The following is a 19,597-nucleotide window of genomic DNA, read 5'->3' on the forward strand; positions in this document are numbered from 1 at the left end:
GTTCGATTTTGTATCTACACTTACAGAGGAATCCGTTCATTATGGCAAGGCGCGTATTGACAATGGAATACTTTTATTTTGGTACCCGAGTAGCAAACAATCAGGTGGACACTTGATGGTGACAACTATCACCTATCACAGATATCATGTCATCACGTCATCACCAGTTGTAATTATTGCCATGTCTGAGTAATTTACTCCCATATTTTACCATTTAACCTTGAATACAGGTTTTTTTAGGTACTTTTTTTCGGACTACTAATGCTGTTGTCGCAGCTGGCCGTCATAATTTCACTGGACGATAGGCGTATACCCTCCAATGCAGAAGACTGAGTAAAAAACACACAGCGCCATCTAGTCCCAATCTAAGCGGATCTTCTATTAAAGGTACCAGACAACTGATATTTATATTTTTTGTAAATATACACATAATATACTCGTATATAAAAAAACAACCAGACCAATACAAACACACATACAAATGATTATACCGTGCAAGGAATCGAACCCGCGACCATCGGATGTAGAGCGGTGTGCTAAACCGCTTGACCACCGATATTGAAACAAACATGTGAGCTTGTCACTTCTGAGCGATGTCATAACAAACGGATTCTCCTTAAATCCACCACATACAAATATTTAGAATTCATAAACACTCAACTTCTACAATTGAGCATATTTTTGTAACTTACGTTAACTATATACAATTTTATAATAACACGTGCAGGCGCCAACTAGACATTTATAATTTCACATTTGGAAATCGATACAAAACTATAACAATATTAATACAATTGACAACAGGATACGTCTGAAACACGTAATAGTTAGTACGATTAAACATCCTAATTGAGTTTCTTACAATATCCAATTTCTTCTAACTATTCTTAGTTTATTTTGTTATTATTCTATAAAATACATCGACTACGGATAATGTTGTACAGACACACAATCTGTTTTTTAAATTATCATACCATACAGCCAATAACCAAATATTATATAAAAAAACATTAGTTTTCTAATTTAACCTACATATCGGTTGACTACACACTGACAAATCCGCAGTCTAGTATTTCAAACAATTTTTTTTAAATTACTTAAATTTCGAGTATAGTATTAGTTTCCAAAGTTGTTTAATTAAGCAGTCTTACACGGTATAAAACGAGGCCCCTCCGACGAGCCTTAAGCTTCAACGAGGCTAGGGTCTCAATGAGGCTGAGGTCCCAACGAGGCTAGGGTCTTGATGAGGCTGAGATCCCAAAGAGGCTGGAGTCTCGACGAGGCTGTAGTCCCAGAGGTCAGAGCCCCGATGAGGCTGAGATCCCAACGAAGCCGTGGCCGCGATGAGGCTAGGGCCCCGACGGGGCTGGGGTCCCAACGAGGCCGTGGTCTCGATAAGGCTAAGGTCCCGACACGGTTGGAGTCCCAACGAGGCTCAGACGCTCAGATGGTGACGAGACTCGGCACCCGGTGAGACTCTGGACTCCGCGATCGTTTCGTCTAATAATCATCTACGTCGTATAGATTGTCGATTTCTTCATCGTCCAACTGCATCGATTGGAAGTCTACTTTGTAACGGAGAAGACCTGAAATGAAGTATAACATGTAAATTACAATTTGATCTATCAGAACTAACAGCAATCAAGTGGTCAAGATTAAAACTTGGTTAAATTTGAGTTTATTTTAATAAACATTATTTCTACAAACAAAAGAGAAATGAAACAATATTATACTCAAAACATACAATTAAACTAGTTTAGGCATGCAAATTTAGACAGAATATTTTGTCAATATGAACATATATTACACACACAATATTTTCCCAAAATGTCAATAGAATTTAAATATTTAAATATGAATATTACTGTTTATGTGAAAATTTATTTTGAAACAACTGAAATCACTCAACTAAATAACTAAACTAACACTCCCATGTGATAAAAATAAATACTACTGCCTCATGAAATAAAAAAATGTGTCGTATAAAATGCATAACCAAAACAACATAATTTAGCAAATAAAGATGTACGCTTTTTATTACTCTTCTCACAATAATGTAACATTTCGAATTCCAAAATCATAGTGGCCAGTTGGAGCACTTCCATTTTGGGATTCTGACTGTCCATACTGTTTTTCCGTTCCAATTGTATAAAAAAAAAACAAGTCTAATTAAAAAATTCTAAACACGTGCAAAATTCAATTCAAATTGTCTAACCTGTTACCTATAATTGAATTCACCGGCAATTTTATATATTCCTTTATCCACGTTAGAAGAGATTCTTTTACTATTTTATTTTCATATTTCACTTCCAGCAATGCGCACTGCTATATTAAATGTCTAAAACAGCATATCACTTTTTCTATCATTTATTATTTCGACCTCAGTGGTGTAGTGGTTTATTTAACACTTTACTTCCAATAGTCACAGGTTCGATTCCTCGCACGGTACAAACATTATTATTTATGAGAGTAATGTAAATTCTTGTTGTGGGTCTTTTCTATGTATATTAAGTATGTATTAAAAAAATGTATTTATATAGTACAGTAGTATAGTACTCATAACCAAGGTCTGCTTAGCTTGGGACTAGATGGCGTTGTGTGAATTGTTCAGGAATGTTATTATTATTGATTATGGGCCGCAATTGAGAAGTGAAGGGTACTGCCGTATGGCAGTACCCTTCACTTAATCTCCCTCAGATAATAAGTGTATACTTATTATCTGAGGGAGATTTTCAGTCAATTCACACAGACATTACTACTTAATATACTAAGTCAATCATAGTTAATAATAATAATTACCATAATCCAGAGCAAGCATAGGAAAACAACCGTATATAAAACATATTATTAGTAAGTATTCAAATAATAAAAAAATAACAAATACAAATGAGAATTTCATTATTTTGGTGGTAAATGAGAAAGTGTAGTTGTTTTATTTTTTGTTTTTATAGTTATAAATCACAGAGTAGATAACATAAAAATTGTAGTGTAGTTAGTGATGATTCTTCTAAGTTATGGAGCGACTGTAATCCACCAGCGGACTTTATTAACAAAAATCAAGAACCCGCTGTATTAGGTTGTGTTAATACATACAAAACAAAATACAAAAGATGTGTGTTGAATGTTTTATACTAGATACATAAATAATTACAATAAATTAAGTAGAATTCCAAATTGAAACTGTAACAAATATTTTGTCGAACTCAAACTACACCAGAAATCAAATAATTGGACAACTTTGAAAATGGAATTATGTTCCAAAAGTCAAATCGGTATTAAAGAATGGTATAATGTATTTTTCAACACACTTGCTCGTAAAGTGCATCCAATTTCACAGATATATAAAGCAGCTTAATAGTGAAGTTATATTCCATAATATGCTGTTTTTTTATCAAATTTTGAACTGACCGATGCGCGGGGCGGCCATTAGACAGCGCATTTTAAAAAACTAAAACGGCGGGAAAGCAGCTGCGTGCGTCACAGTTTTATGGTTGAGTTTATTTAAAATCAAATGTGTTGAAAAACGTCGTACGATAAACATGCGTATTTAACACATTCGGCTCTATTACGCCTTCGCCTTCCATACGGGCTGAAACTGAAAATCCGCCTCGTGTGTTATAACCATCATAAAGCACTTGTATCGTAATATACTTATTAAGTGTTAAAACACGTCAATGTTTTGCAGGATTTTTTATGTAATGTAAGTGTTCATGACGTTTGATATAAAACAACACACTTTCAAATGTACTCACTTGGATAAACCATCTGTCAAATATCGCAAGGCAAAAGAATCATCTGACGTAACCTTATTTCTCCGTCGAAGAATTTAATTGAATTTAATGCACAAATACAAAAAAAAAATAAAGGTGTAGATGGTGATTTGTAGATGCAGATTTAACACCATAAGGCATTTTCTCGTAGTCGACCATAGGGCAGACAGAGATTAGTGGGCGGTGATTAAGTAAATAACATGTCATATCCTCTGTCAATGTTAAGATCCGGTTAACCATATAAATAAAGTTAAAAAAAACTATTATGTTTATTGGGTCTGGAAGTTCTTTAAGTATATTATGTATGTATTTTAATGTCTCTAGCAGTGTAGTCAGTAGTGTAATCAGGGACTAGATGGCGCTTATTTGTCCAGAGTTATTTTATTAAATGTTATATTATCATAGTAAGTATAAAAGGTATATTATATTACACGGCCACATCAAAAAAGAAAATTTATGCCAAGGCGATATCAATAATATAATTAGTAAAATGACGGGTTCTCACCACGTTTTATTTTTATTGACTTCCCGATATATTTGCTAATGATTTTTACTAATTATACGTATAAATAATGACCGCGTCAAATTTAAAACGGTAGATATCAAATGACGTTTATGGTTATGATGTTGGTTTCATTTTCCAATTTTATGCAGCGATGTAATTTTAAATGATAACATTCGTTTATTTGCAAACTTTTTTTTTTCTTTTCATATAATATCAGAAAAGCATACATTTTCATTGCACCCTCATTACAAACCATTATATAACCTTAAAATTATTTCCTCTTCAAACATTGTAATTAGAATAATAATTGTTCCGTTAAAAATATCCTACCGTCTAAAAAAATTGCCCGTTTACGCACCGGCGGTGTTTACAAATAAATATTTTTTTTTTCTATTTCGTTAAAATATGTTCTAAACGTCACATCTGCGTGCAGATTAAAATATTCCAGTGACTCTCTAATAAATATAACTAAAAGTCTCTAATATCATATAATAATATCTATATGTTTTGCAAAGAATAAATATATATGAGATACGCGGCGACTCTGCATTTAAAATTATTTATAGAAACGTTGAAACGTTATTAAAAATAGGTCGTTGTCACAATGTGAAAGTCTAATTTGAGTCTAGCTCATTTCTAAAACCATATTTTTTTGTATTTCTTTTCAAAAGGAATATATTTGTCCGATGGTTACTCTCTATACAAGCCCTGATGGGTTTGAGACTAGATGGCAATCTGTGAAAAATTTTTAAAGGCATATTTGGCCCAATAATGTAACTAAATATACATGTAAATAGAAGTGGTAACGGTTTCTTCGATTGTAGAAGCATAGTTGTTTTTATCAACAAAGGAATATATAATTCATAAAGGATTCATATCAATATATACTTTCGCAAAACAATTTTAGTCACGAAAATAAAATCGACCTTAATACCTGAAACTTGACAATATATTTATATAATTTTAATAAATTTATATATATATATGCAATGCAGAGTCAAGCACTATCTCGCGCAATCTAAAACCAGAGGATTCCATTATATACAGAGTGGAAACTTTGCACCCAGTACCCATTTGGGTGTATAACCGTTGCATAGAAATATAATAAGTATGAACAAAACCTTGGCTACCTCGATGGTCTGACGGTTCTGGTAGTGCAGTTATATTTAAATATTTGTATACATATTTATTTTATTCTGTGTATATATATATTATTTTCTCTATATACTATATATTATTTATGTATAAAAAAAGTATTTATTTATGACTATTGCAGTCGTTTATATTCAGTTTTAGTAGTAACTTTTAGTTTAGTACACATTTTTAATTTTGTTTGTACATTTGTTTTTAGAAGCATAGGTCTAATGCTACTGGGGGGGGATAGAATTGTTAATAACGGGAGTTTCAGGCTCCTTTAATAACAATCCCCTATACCATGTCAGGACAAACTCCTTCAACCATCCTTCGACCGTCTGGTCTTAACCGTCATGAATAATTCTTGGTTAATCTTGACTATTTCATTTATTCAATCATTTAGCACCTACTATTAAAGCCCCGCCAGCGAATACCGTTAGGTCGGGCGTGAGCATCGTTCCTTTATCATTCATAAAAAATTCAAACTGTATCTAGTACTTTCATACTAGTTAGGTAACAACTATAATATTTTCTTGCTAAACGGCTGGACCGATTTGGTCAAATTTTGTAGGCAATTAGGCATCAGGTGCCTGGATGGTTCCAGAACATAATTGAACCCGATTGTGGCGTTGCTCTTCCGGGCATGACCATGTCTGCTAGTAATAGTATAACTATAATATAATTACTCAGTTCTCAACACAAACCATTACAATATTAACTCCGTTTACAGCTTCGTAATTAAGGACGTTAAATTACCCTCGACCATTAGTCGACACGTGGTAAATACTATATTTACCATTAAATTGTTCATGTTAAGACCCGACAAACTATATTAACAATATACTCATCAGTTGTCTAGTACCTATAGTACAAACTTCTCTCATTTTTGGACTAGATGGCGCTGTCACATGTTATTTATTTATTTGCGCAATTTACCTACTTTATATGATCAACGTTTTCATCTAATCTATTAAGTATATAAGAAAATATATATATTTTTTACTTTCTTCTAATTCTACGTTCTTTTCATTGTTTATTGCTATTGTATTAAATTTATCACTATCCACAACTACGTTTCCATTAATATAATATATATATATATAACTATAACTACTAACTATAGACGTACAGTTCCATATTACACAACAAGTACCCTTTAAATCTATGTTTTGACAAAGTTTACAATAATATTCATATATACCACGATTGTTTTTACAAATTCATAGAATCTTTTATAATATTTTTTTTTTTATATATGTTACTTTATATATTATATTTATTGTTTCTGTTACTGAAACTACTCATAATATCTTTTTTATTATAATGCTGTTCAATAACATTGGAAAAGAGTAAGAGCTGAATTTCATGTCAGTTCTTTTCGGCTCGTATATTCCGAACTGTAGGGAAATTTGAGTCATTATAGATTGCTTTATTTTTGTTTTATAGCATAGGAAGCAAGCAAGCTTGCGGCATATGCATGATAAATAATTACCCGAGTAAAGGGGACAACACCAGGGGAATTCTATGCGACTTACGTCAAAGTGTCTGTAATAGACATATATGAATAAAGATTTTGATTTGATATGCTAAAGAAATAACTCCCGTCAGACCTATTTTCTAAGCCAATGCACAAGTTTCCACTTCGTAAATAGTATTACTCTGAACTAACACAGGTCCAGCGTCATCAACCGTAATGTATGCTTCTCAAGTGTAAATATAATGGTATGACCGACCGTGTGTATATATGTCGCCGGTCCAGAAATATACATACAAATATTTAAGTACGTACTCGGGTCTTAGGAACTGTTTGCTGCCGTTAACGCCCCTTATTAAAAAGTCTAATAAACATTATCAATTAATGAAATATTTTATCTTCCTCATATGTTCTAATTTAAAAAAAATAGATTACCATAACAGTCGGGTTGCAGATGTTTTTAGTAGGAGCGTAATTTTTTTGTATTATTTTCACATTAAGCTGTTAAGCCTCTCTACTCCATGTGATCTTGCAAATATATTTCTCCTCCAATAAAGCTAGGAAGGTAAGTCCACAACCAAACGCACCACTCTCACATAAATTCTTGAATTGTTTAAATATACGCGTATACTAATAGCAAATACAAAGGTGGAATAAGATCTTTTCTTGAAGATTTCAATATCGTATCAGAGTAAGTAACTTTAGATTTGGTTTTGAGCGTACGACCGAATTTTCGGTTTCAATAATGATTCACTTCGGTGGAAAAGTTTCCGATACCAACCCTATTTTTTTCCGACTAGTTTAATGCTGCAGCTAGCCTTTACAACTTCACCGAACGATAGGGACCGAGTGTAGATAGCACTCCAAACCATTACAGAGGACTTATAGAGCGGCTGAATACCAATTCTTGGCTGACGGATACGACTTTAGTCTGAGAACACCGCTAAGGCTAAGACCCTCATGATTTCCACCCACTGATTGAATGGTACTCTCAATCAATTCCTGGCAAATTTGCCATGTTGGTTATTTGAATTCGCAGTTTGTAAGCGTTCATTAAATAAATTACATTGTCATCGGCATTATGTGATTACGAATTAGTATTTCATTCAACAGCCCGATCGTATATTTCTGGACCGGTCGTTATGTATAATGGTGTTTAGCGTGACTATTCAAACGTATCTATATGTTTATTCTAGTTACTTAAGGAGATGTCCTGAATTAAAATGTTAAAAATAATCTCTTTTTGATTAAAAAATATTAAAAATGAGGATTGCAGACGTAGTAGAAGGATCAGGACATGGATCGAGAATATATGATTAGCCAATTGTCTATACATGATATTTTTCTGCTTTATATTTTCGCAATTTTCCAAATTTGCGTGTACCCTAGAAGAAAAATGTGTAATTTGATATTTAATTTTTTATATCTAGGAATTGCGAGATCGATCGTTACCACAGATTAAAAACTGTAGCGACAAAACACACATGAAATAGACTTATAAAACTTTATAACTATTCCTTGAAGAAAAAAAAAACAAAAAATAAAACAGCTGTTTTGAACACTTTAATTCAGGACAGCCCCTTATTGTTGCTGAAGGCATTTACTGGTAGATTAGGGACACTGGCGACGTGGGCACTCAGCATGTCGCCCTATTAATAACAGAATGCAATAACTCATAAAATCTTCACGGTAAAATCAGCTTTAAAACGTAAAAAATTTAAAGTCGATTTTGCAATATTTAATTTCTGAGTTAATGCATTATTAATCGAGCGATGTGTCGAGTCACAGCGGCGTCGCACGAGCGACAAATTTTCACAGTCTTATATATATATATATTAAAATCATTTGTTTGCTTGTTATATTAAGCGCTACCATACCGTTCATGCCGTTTCTATAAAAGTTTCTCAACTTATTGCTCTCACTTGCCAGGTATTAGTCACAATATAACTTACAATAGTATTGAGTGCGGACTAACATTGACGTCACCTGTACATATATATTTATATTAAAAATGTATCTTATCGCTGTCTGTATATAGAAGATGTCCCTACATCGTCCATTAATTTGTATCATTGCAAAAAAACTACTGTGTGTTATCTCAAAAGAGAAGAGGGGAGGAAGGGCATTTCTAGTAATGTGGACTGTTTATCCCATTGCTAGCATGACAGTTCAACTTCTGAACGTGGCCCGTCCTGGAAACCATTGAGGTTAATTCAAGTTGAATTGGCCAAGATGGGTCAACTGACCATGCTCGACTGGTGTCCGCCAACAAAAACCGTTATCATTATCACGATTACAAATAAAGCTACCAGAAAGTGGACTAATCGTTTTGGACGCGTTTTTCATTTATGTATTATGATAGGATTTACTTAAAATTTAGGGTTTGATTTATTGTGTATGTTATATCAGAATTAAGAGATCAGAGATAAGAATATCGTGATATGTTGGGATTGTTAGATTGTTAGCATTGTGGCTTTCAGCCACAAATTTACACTAACAAACTTGCCTATGTCCCCTTCCTATCATTAATTGGCGGCTCCGCCTTTGATGGAGGCCGGACCATATGACGTCAATGTTTTCCCACTATTTCTTTTTATTGTAACTGAAATAGCAATCAACTGACGGCCCATCTGATAAGTGATAGCCGTCGCCTATATACACGAATGGCACGACGGATATCACGTTATCACGTGACACCCGTGGTGCCACTCATGCGTTACCATTCTGGAGTACTAAGGTATCACCGCACCTTTAATAATAACAAATGAACATGCTTTTGTTTGTCATATTTATGTGTAATTTGACAACTGGCAATATCTCTGACTCTATAAATGTATATAACTGTGAAACAAGACTATCTACTTCCGTTGTCATATTGTTTTGCTGTTTAAATGATGAGATATATCAGTGAAACTAAAAGGTAAAGGTATTATATATTATACCTTAGTCCTCGTGAATGGCTACACCTGGGATCACCAGGAGAATTGGAGATGTTGTACAGATCTATTTCCTTCATTTAACAATTTATAAAACTCTTTCCAACATATTACGTAAGTACGTACATTTCTATTATAATAAGCTTTATTGACCTTTAAGTATTACTTTAAATTGTAATATCATTCCTCAATTATAAGTTACTACACAAATAAAATCTAGCGTGCTTTTGTATCTTATATCCTTTCTTTTGTTGCTTTTTCTACCACACACGTTTACACGTAGGCAGAAATATAAAAAGGTTGCCATCTTAAAATAAAATACTACTCTAACAGAACGGTAAGGCACTAGTTGACTGATGTATGAGTGAAGGCTTCATTCATATACGAGTATGCGTAATGCCCACGTCATTTTAGTACCGTCGTCGAGGCGGCGTTTACAAAAGTATCAAGCAATCATAATAGGGGAGATAAGCGCTAAGGGATTTATCAAAAATAACTGGAAATCTAGATAACTACACAACTCCGAAATAATATAGGCAAGAAATTCATTACAGCAATGGGCTCGCGCAAACGGGGCGGGTACAACGCGGATTATTGTAAGTCTTCATTTCAACTTATAAACTATGTAATAACGACTAAAAGAATTCAGATATTTTTGTTAGAATGCCCCATTAATAGGAATGATGTTAATAATACATTTTCCATGTATATATTAGAATATCTTATATATTAGACGAGTAATTTTATTTTGAGTACATTTCATAATATATAAATTTTTCATAATAAACAAACATTTTTTTTGAAAATTAAAAATTCCTAGTTTGATAGTACATATTATGAAATATATTGTAAGTCCTTTAAATATTTATAATCATAAGTTATGTGTCTCTCGTGAATCTCAGAGAAGATAGGTGGAATATTATAGTTATTTAATAAAGAATATATTTAGAAAGCAGTTTAATATATTAAAATATTTAATTCATTATACATTATTATCTGAATATGATATGAATGAGATTAAACGTTAAATTTTACAGTAAACCATGTTAGTTTAGCATTCCAACTGCCGCGTTCAAAACGCCCGTGTGCCGCAACCGAACACAATTCAGTCTAAAAAACCATGCAAGCTCTCTTAACACTAACGAATCGTATTTTATGTTTATGTTTAATGGCGTGTTCTAAAATCTTTTAATTTCGTGTTTCGAGTTCCCTAAGTTCCATTTTTTTTTTTTTTGTTTTTTTTTTAATAGTCGTCGAGGTCCACGTCGTCGAGAGGTTCGTCGAGCTGTAGAGATTGGAAATCCACTTTGTACCGCAGTATGCCTAATTAATGTATAAAGTTACATCGTTTATTGTGCATCCAACGTTGTCCAAGCAGCAGGAAAAGAAGAGAATATACATATTAGTAAAGCACTTAGTAAAGCGACAAGTAAATATATTATTAATACATGAATAAAATAGAAAGTTCGCAATTAGTGTTGCCATCAACAAATAGGTATTATAACATCCAAGACAAGTGTTGAGGCAAGTAATTTAGTAGTGGAAGGTTTAGTTTTCATACAAACTACGTATTTACTGTACCAAGTCTACATATCAAACACAAACTTTATTATAATAATAATAATATAATAATATCTCAGAGCAATTCACACAACGTCATCTAGTCCCAAGCTAAGCAGAGCTTGTGGAATGGGTACTAGACAACTGATATAAATACATGGATACATTTTTAAAAATAAATACATATTATATATAGAAAACACCAGACCGATACAAACAATCATACTCGTGAATACAACTGTTTGTACCGTGCGAGGAATCGAACCCGCGACGATCGGATAGTAAAGCGACCACCGAGGCTGTCTATTAAAGAACTCGAAAGTTCTTGTTTGAAATGTGGATATTATTTTAAAATGTGACTAACACTTGTTATGTTTTCTTAAACCCCTTCCTAAACCTTAATGTGTTATATCATTTATTTTAATTAATGTGTTGTGTAACAATTGTTTAATTAATGCTATCATTGGCTTTCAGTTTGGTACACCATTAAAGACTAACCTGTTCTTAACAATTACACTAACAAAATAATCCTTAAAATTATTAGACCTACAATTAGACACACTGGCAGTCTTATATATTGGTTTATATATATATAAAGTAGAAGTTACATATATAACGTAACAATATATACATTTGTTTTATACACCTGTGTCATTGCACTGTGCTGTATTAAACGCCTACAAGTATACACAAGTTGTGTTTCACTAGAATTCTTGTCCCTGATAGGTCTAGATAGGGAACTCTGAAAAAGAGCGAACACAATAGATCTATGTAGGTCGGAGTGCTACAGGTTTAAGCACCTGACAAGAGCCCAAATAGCCTAATAAAAAAAAAAAAAAGAACACTTGTGTGTACTTACCGCCAATGCCACCAAACCCTCGCACGAACTGACTCCCCTCCTGGCTCTTGTCGGTGATGATCTCTAGGGTGGCGCCGAAGGACTTGTAGTTGTTTGCGAGCCACTCCAGCAGCGGCTGACATTCCACCAACTCCAGTTCTACCCCGCTCTGTAATATTTTTTTAGTTTTTAGAAGTAGCTGAGTGTCGGCCTACGACGAATTTATATAAATTAATAAAAAACTTAGAGAAGAAACACAGCGACTTCTAGTCCCACGGTAAGCAGAGCTCGTGTTATGGGTACTAGACAACTGATATAGACACTTAGATTTTTGCTGAATAGAAATACATAGAAAACACTGAATTATTTTTTTGGGCTATTGCCAGATGTTTGTAGCACCTGTAGCACTGCGACCTACATAGATCTATTGTGCTCGCCCTTTTTTCAAAGCTCGCTACCTAGACCCCTTAGGACACTTCAAACACTCAAACCGAAACAAATGATCACTCATAATACAAATGTTTGCACCATGCGAGTAATCGAACCAGCGACCGTCGGAAATAAAGCGGTCAAATATAACATGCATATTGAATGTAATTCTATGTAATTGATGTTGTTGTATGTATCATTATTAATATGTATATGTGTTTATATATATGTATGTGCATACACTACATTTAAGAGGATAATGGTATCTGAGATACACGATTGCCCTAGTTTAAACACTACTGCTTTGTGTTAAACAGTTTTTAAGAACTACTTGCATTGTATATACGTACTGGGTATAGAAGCTTAGTTAAGTGCATTTTTGCAACTGATGTTTGCACAATATACTTATTATTATTAATATACATACACATGTAAGTGTATACATTCTAAACATATAATAAATTCTTTCTGCTGCTGCATAAACAGTATAAGTATGATCATATAACATTGCGGTGCATAGCCCACCTACTGCATTTCACTGCCCCACACTTATGTAATTAATATAGTTCATGATAATGCTAACATATCTTGTAAATTGTCTATTACATTAAAGACCCCTCTATCTATAAGATCCAATGACCCCGGAGGATTTGGACGGTAAAAAAGACAATCCAATATTTGGTGCAACCATAGTGCCTACCTCTTTGTCAGTGAAGTGGGATTTGTCCTTCTCTTGCTCGGGGGTCAAATGCAAGATGGTCTCCTGGTTGGTGGCATGTGATTTCAGTACATATCTGTAATATTTAATAAAATCAGATTAAAAAAAATAACATCTCAACAGCTTTTACTGAAGATGGAATTTCTACAAGCTAGTCTGCGTGGGTACCTCCTCATCTACTTCTTCGTTATGCCATTCATTTATGGTCGTCGTAATATGATTTTTTCTTCCATTCATCCATTTCCAGTTAGTAACTCGTCCACTCAACACGGAGTCGTAACGTGGACTGACTGTACATTGAATTTAAATCTATATTGTGTGGAGACGTAAACAAATGGAAGGGCGCTGATTGCTGACAGAAATACTAGATACAAGTGTTAAAAATTAAATGGAAATTATTCTCCTCACAGAAAAAAAAACACACTATGTACAAATATATAAATATGCATAAATATACAACAATGGGCGACCTTTTTCTTCCACATGATGGTCTACATCGAGGTCGTCAAAAATAAATTAACGTAGCTGATTAAACAAAGTAATTCTAGTTCAGTAGCAATTGTATGAATGGTGATGTGCTGACAGGGGCGGTGGTGAGGGTAAACACACACAGTACGATGTAACTTGTATATTAACTGTTACATCTTGAATTTCTCTAGCTTACACTAATTACATAAACTATATTAACCGTGTTGATTTCCACGTACTATATCACAACAAGTTGCAGGACACCTGTTGTCAAGTTCCAACAGGTGTGCAGTGCAGTAGCCAATACATAGTTAGTCATATAATACAGAATGCTCATAATAACACGGTACTCTTATAAAGCATTTTCATATTACGCGGATTTCAATCCCCCATATAGCGCTAGGATTTCACACATTATCTTTCTATACAGTGAAATTTATAATTATTTGTTTTGTACAGTTCATAATTTGTTTTTTTAGTTCATGATTTATTTAGAATGTTCATAGTTCATTTTGTTAGTTATTTTAATAAAATGTACATATTTCGATCTTAATATAGTTTATTCTAAATATTAGATTTAAACCATCTTTACCCAGAAAAATAAATGTGATAATTTCGTAACGCGTTATATGAGGTCGTAAAAACGCGTTCTACGGGAATACTCCTACAACGCGTTTTCCTATAACGCGAAACCAATATATCGTGTTATAAAATAAATTCATTGTGGCGCCCATTATATCTATTGTCATGTTTAAAACTTGTTTTACGCAATATATGCACTCTTATAAGAGTGTAATTATTGTATATAAGATATTTCCATATACACAATCACAATATCTAATCTGGAGTCTAAACTCTCATCTGCCCTATCCCCTCCTAATAATAGTATTTATATGCCTTATACTTATTATGCATAAACATTAAACTCTTTTAAACCACGTTGTACCTAGATGGATCATGCCAGTTATTGGATTACATCAGAATTCTACTCTAGCATAAAATAAAGATAATAGCGTCACCTCTGAATGTCAAGGTTCTCCCAGCAGATCAGAGTCTCGACCGCGCCCAGCTCCAGCGCGCGGAGTGTGTCGTCCACGCCGAAACAATACTTGCCCGTGTCCTGTGTAAGGATTGAATTGCTTTTATTACTCTTAAACATATTTTTTATGTGACTGGAATCACTTATAAAGAGATGGTACCACTTCCTAAAGTGCTAGAGCAGAAAGCACTTCGCACCCACAAGATAACTTATAGAGCCACTCAAGTACTATGAAGCCAATTCCTGCTTGATGGATACGACTTTAGTCTGAGGGCATCACTAGCGGGTTTGAGACTCGGCTCAGACCGTCATAAACTTTATAAGAGGTAAACATATGCTTTGAGTATTTACTCTTATAAGCAAATCTTTGAAAATATAATTCATTCATTACAGAATAAAAGATTCACATATGAAAAAGACTTAATAACTTATATATAAAAAACACCAGTAAGTTCTGACCATGGCCATTTCTTTTTGACTAAATCTGCATTTCAAATGTAGCAGCTATGCCCGCGGTTTCACTCGCCTGAAATTTATAGCCTATGTGTTATTCTGATGTATAAGCTATATTACAGTAAAGATTGATTAAAAGTCATTCAGTAGTTTTTGGTTAAGAATATGAAACATATGTCATCATGTGCATCCATCCATACTCACAAACTTCCGCGTTTATAATAGTAGTAAAAAAGTGAAGTACCTGTGAAATCTCATCGAAGTATCGGCCAATCAGTTTCTTCTCTTGTATAAACTTAACATTCTGGAGTGACTCAGCCGCCAGTTCGATGGCTTGGTTGAAACCGTTCTCACCGCCGTACGACACGTCCACCAGCTTGATAATTTTCGCTTGCAGACGCTGTAATAATAATAATCAGACGATATAAAGTAATAATAAATTTACTTTATTATTGATTTGTGCCTATACCAACAATATTTCTGTCAACACTCGGCACCCTTCCATTTGTTGACAAGTCCATTGAATTTAGATTTAAGTTCTGTCGACGTTACAACTCCGCATTGAGTGTGCATTACTACTAAGCCATATAGCACACTATCAAATAAACTTACTGATTTAGTACAGTAATTTCATTTGTACTCACTACCTAGAGGGTACAGAAAAACAAATAAGTAGCGATCTCATCACATCACATATAACGCTATAGAAAGATGATAGCAATGTACACAGTCAGATAAACTGATCTCCATACAGTTGGCAACCATCGTGATAAATACATGATGAATTTATCAGGATAGCCTAACTAACCTAACCTTATGCTCATTCTATCATCCTCCACTGGTGCCCTTCCAGCTTAAACCGTTAGCGCAAACAAGTGCATTATTCTATAATCACCCATAAGAAAAATGTACAGGAGAACCAGGCAATAGTTTTATATATGCCGAAGTAAAGGTTAATAACAAGTGGCATGTACCGGATCAAACATATCTGACTGGGACAGCTCAGTCTTGAAGTCGGCAGAACCAGCCAGGATGAGACCGGCCACGTTCGGTCTGTCTGCACTGATGAACAGCTGGGTGGCCACCTCAGCCACTTTACGCACGTAGTTGTGTCTCTTCTCCATACGAAGACGAGCGAAACGCAACGCCGACTGACCACCACGACCGTGCTTCTTTGGCAGATCCACTGTGAACTTGTGAAGCACCTGGAAACATTATTGTAGACATGTTAACTTTAAAGGTACTCACGTAAATTATAAATGAATGAAGAATGAAGCAAAAAGATTTTTCTTTTTCGTAGGATAAGTTTGGCAAATAGGTTGGTAGACAAAGTTGGCAAAGCTGACGCGGAGAATTCTCAGCAGCCGAATTTACTAGCTCTAAATATATCTTAAGATTTAAATCAGCTAAATAGCAGCTAATCTTTATGTTCTCTCAGTTGAAGCGAAGGCAACAACCACTAACCATTCAGTGGGCCAATAACTTGTTTCCATTTCCATTATAAAAAAAAAAGATATGAACTCTACTAACCTCTCTAGTATTTCCTTGCAGCGTACCAAACAAGGCTCCATTACCATCCATCACAATGAACCCAAACTTGTTATCATCAGCCAACAATGCTGTCAGGGCCTCCGTGTGGAATTTGTTATCACAGAGATAGAGTGACGTGTTGATAGGCTTGAAGGGTTCGAAGTCTATGTTCACCTTCTTCTCTTTGCCTTCTTCGGTGACGATGGTACCACAGTAGATGACCAGGCCATTGGGAGGTACTATGGGGAAAGAATATTTAAGTAACTTATGTGACTTTGCAGTTTACTACCTTGAATACTAGACTAAAAGGTCATGAGTTTAAATCAAAGTGGAAAAGGATTTTTTTTTCTAAACTTCACAAATTGGAGTACAATCTGTTATATTTATATAAGGCATATTGCTGGCAACAAGGCCTGCTATAACTAACAATTGATGGAGATATTCAGTGGATGTATAGCAGCAAATATAATTTATTCTGGTTTTCACCACAGTTGCATAACTGTTACTTAGCAACAGGAATACTAATTTTAAATAGGATGAATTATACTTTTTATTCCAAAATCAATGTGCCAAATAATTAAATTTTTACTGAAACTCAGGTCTCAGACCAACCAACCTTTAGTATACAATTTCAACCGATGTTGTACAGATGTGATTGCACCGAGCACAGAGAGACGGTTCACACGGGACTTGATGTTTGATGCCGTACCAAACTCATCAGCCAACATTTTGGAGACACGTGAGATCTGATCCTTTGGCGGTATTATCAGGGATATCATTGATGTGCCATTCCTGGAATGTAAGAAAATTATTTAATTAAATATATACATATACTGTGATATAGGTACAAATGTTCATACTGTGATTGAACCTGTATTAAATATGTTAGGTATACACTATTTAAATATATATACAAAAAACTTATTAAAAAATGTTGTCTAATAACCAAGCATACATACAATTGTATGGACTTCATTAGAGAGAGCACAATAGATCTATGTAGGTTGCAGTGCTACAGGTGCTACAAACACCTGACAATAGCCCAAACAACTCAATAAAAAAAATAGACTTCATTATTACTCTTCACCATGATTATTTAGTGGGCTGTGTAGACTAGCAATTGAACCAACTGCCTTACTTATTGTTATGGGTTTAGTCCTCTTATTGTACAGACATTTGTGTTGATGAGTATAAACTGTATCCGTCAGAATGCATTATATGTATTTAAAAAAGTATCTATGTATTTATACTAGACATCTAGTACCCATAACACAAACTATGTTTAGCTTGGGACTAGATGGCACTGTGTGAATTGTCCTGACATATTATATTTGTATGAGGCTGAACTACACCACACAATGGACAGTGTAATAACCTCCTAATTTAAGTATGACTCACCATGATTCATTGGTTTTCAGGAGTAATTATTCATCGACTGCCTTATGTTATATTAGGTTTTAATCTAGACTTATAAAAGAATTCTTTTGTGCCAGAATACTGACATTTGTTTCTGCTTATCAGGTTTAGTCAGATAGGTCATTCTAAAGATAGTCATGGTATAAAGCATAGCAGACATATGCAGACCAAGGGTCTAAATAATGTTAAAAAGGCATTCTATGAAATTTTAACATTCCACAAAAATTAAAAATTAAAATTACGAATTGCCTTGATCCTCTTTTTCAAAAATGGAACATGGTAGAAATTGCCATTGCTAAATATTAACTATCTTTATTATTATAGTAAAATTATCTACAAAGTCAACATCAGAAGGTCGAAAACTGCGTGATTATTATAATTAGATACATTGTTTGTTTAATGTCCAAGAAAGGTCGACAGTGAACTACGTACGAAAATAATTATTCAATTTAGCACAGAATATCGATCTTCGTTTGTTTAGACGGGATGTTTAAATAATGTTTCGAGTATTTTATTAAATAATGAGCCTAACAAACTTGTACATTGTGTATTGCTTTGTACTGTCTGCCTGTCGCGTGTTGCAAAGGTTATACGCGCATGCAAGGCGGCGCATGTCGCACAGGACAATGACGCAGCCCCGTTGGCAACCGCATGACTTTACCACCACCTTGCAGCACGCGTCACATAAATATGTACAAAACTCACCCTCTAGCCATTTCCAAGCTTTTTATGAGCTTTTTGATCTTCCAAATTTCGACATTCCGATCTGCTGACGATTCCTCAGACATTTTGTTTGGGTTTTATTAACTAATATACCACCAAAATTGCAAATAATAACGAAATTAGAAGTAATTTTTACACACAATTAAATTCTAAATAAAAATAAACGAGGAAAAGGGAGCCCAACTCGCGGTTTGAACTGCTAAAAACCAGATCGAACCGGACGGACGAGACACCTCGCGACTATAGTTCACACACTTTCTAATTCACATTTACGTTCGCTATCACTCGAACTTTTCTTCTGGTGCGGGGATTCTTGGATTTCTTCTTAATTCGGTTACCCCTAAGCATGTGGGACACAGAAATCAGACATTACACGGATAAAAAAGATGACGTGACCAAACGATCGAACGAACGCTTGCCTCGTCGTACGTCGGGAAAATGAAAGAAAAAAAAATATAGTGAAGCGAATGTAATCTTCCGATAGTCGACAAATCATTAACTAAAATAAAATTCAATTCGATTCAAAATCAGTGAAACATTTTCGTGACTTGTATCATTAAATTGAAAAAAAAACAATTGTAATAGTCACTAATATAAGTCAACC

General features: G+C 34.2%; 1 protein-coding gene across 1 annotated transcript; it reads right to left on the reverse strand.

Annotated features, from left to right (window-relative positions):
• Positions 1-105: 105 nt before the first annotated feature.
• Positions 106-19,413, reverse strand: LOC131850248 (eukaryotic peptide chain release factor subunit 1-like). Its single transcript, XM_059200417.1, has 9 exons — positions 18,976-19,413; positions 17,471-17,646; positions 16,855-17,093; positions 16,299-16,529; positions 15,569-15,724; positions 14,852-14,952; positions 13,347-13,440; positions 12,239-12,386; positions 106-1,586 (listed from the first exon to the last, which is right to left on the reverse strand). Exons 1-9 carry the CDS (start codon positions 19,056-19,058, stop codon positions 1,501-1,503), a joined length of 1,314 nt encoding a protein of 437 aa, XP_059056400.1. The 5' UTR covers positions 19,059-19,413; the 3' UTR covers positions 106-1,500.
• Between the last annotated feature and the right edge of the window lie 184 nt (positions 19,414-19,597).

Source organism: Achroia grisella, unplaced genomic scaffold, assembly GCF_030625045.1.
Source record: "Achroia grisella isolate CSIRO2021 unplaced genomic scaffold, CSIRO_AGI_Agris_v1 utg719, whole genome shotgun sequence".
NCBI classification, from domain to species: domain Eukaryota; kingdom Metazoa; phylum Arthropoda; class Insecta; order Lepidoptera; family Pyralidae; genus Achroia; species Achroia grisella.

Coding starts and splice junctions, on each gene's coding strand:
- LOC131850248 (XM_059200417.1), bottom strand. CDS start 19,058: ATGTCTGAGGAATCGTCAGCAGATCGGAATGTCGAAATTTGGAAGATC. Junction 17,647..18,975: donor AGCTTGGAAATGGCTAGAGG/GTGAGTTTTGTA, acceptor CTTACATTCCAG/GAATGGCACATCAATGATAT. Junction 17,094..17,470: donor GTTGAAATTGTATACTAAAG/GTTGGTTGGTCT, acceptor CTTTCCCCATAG/TACCTCCCAATGGCCTGGTC.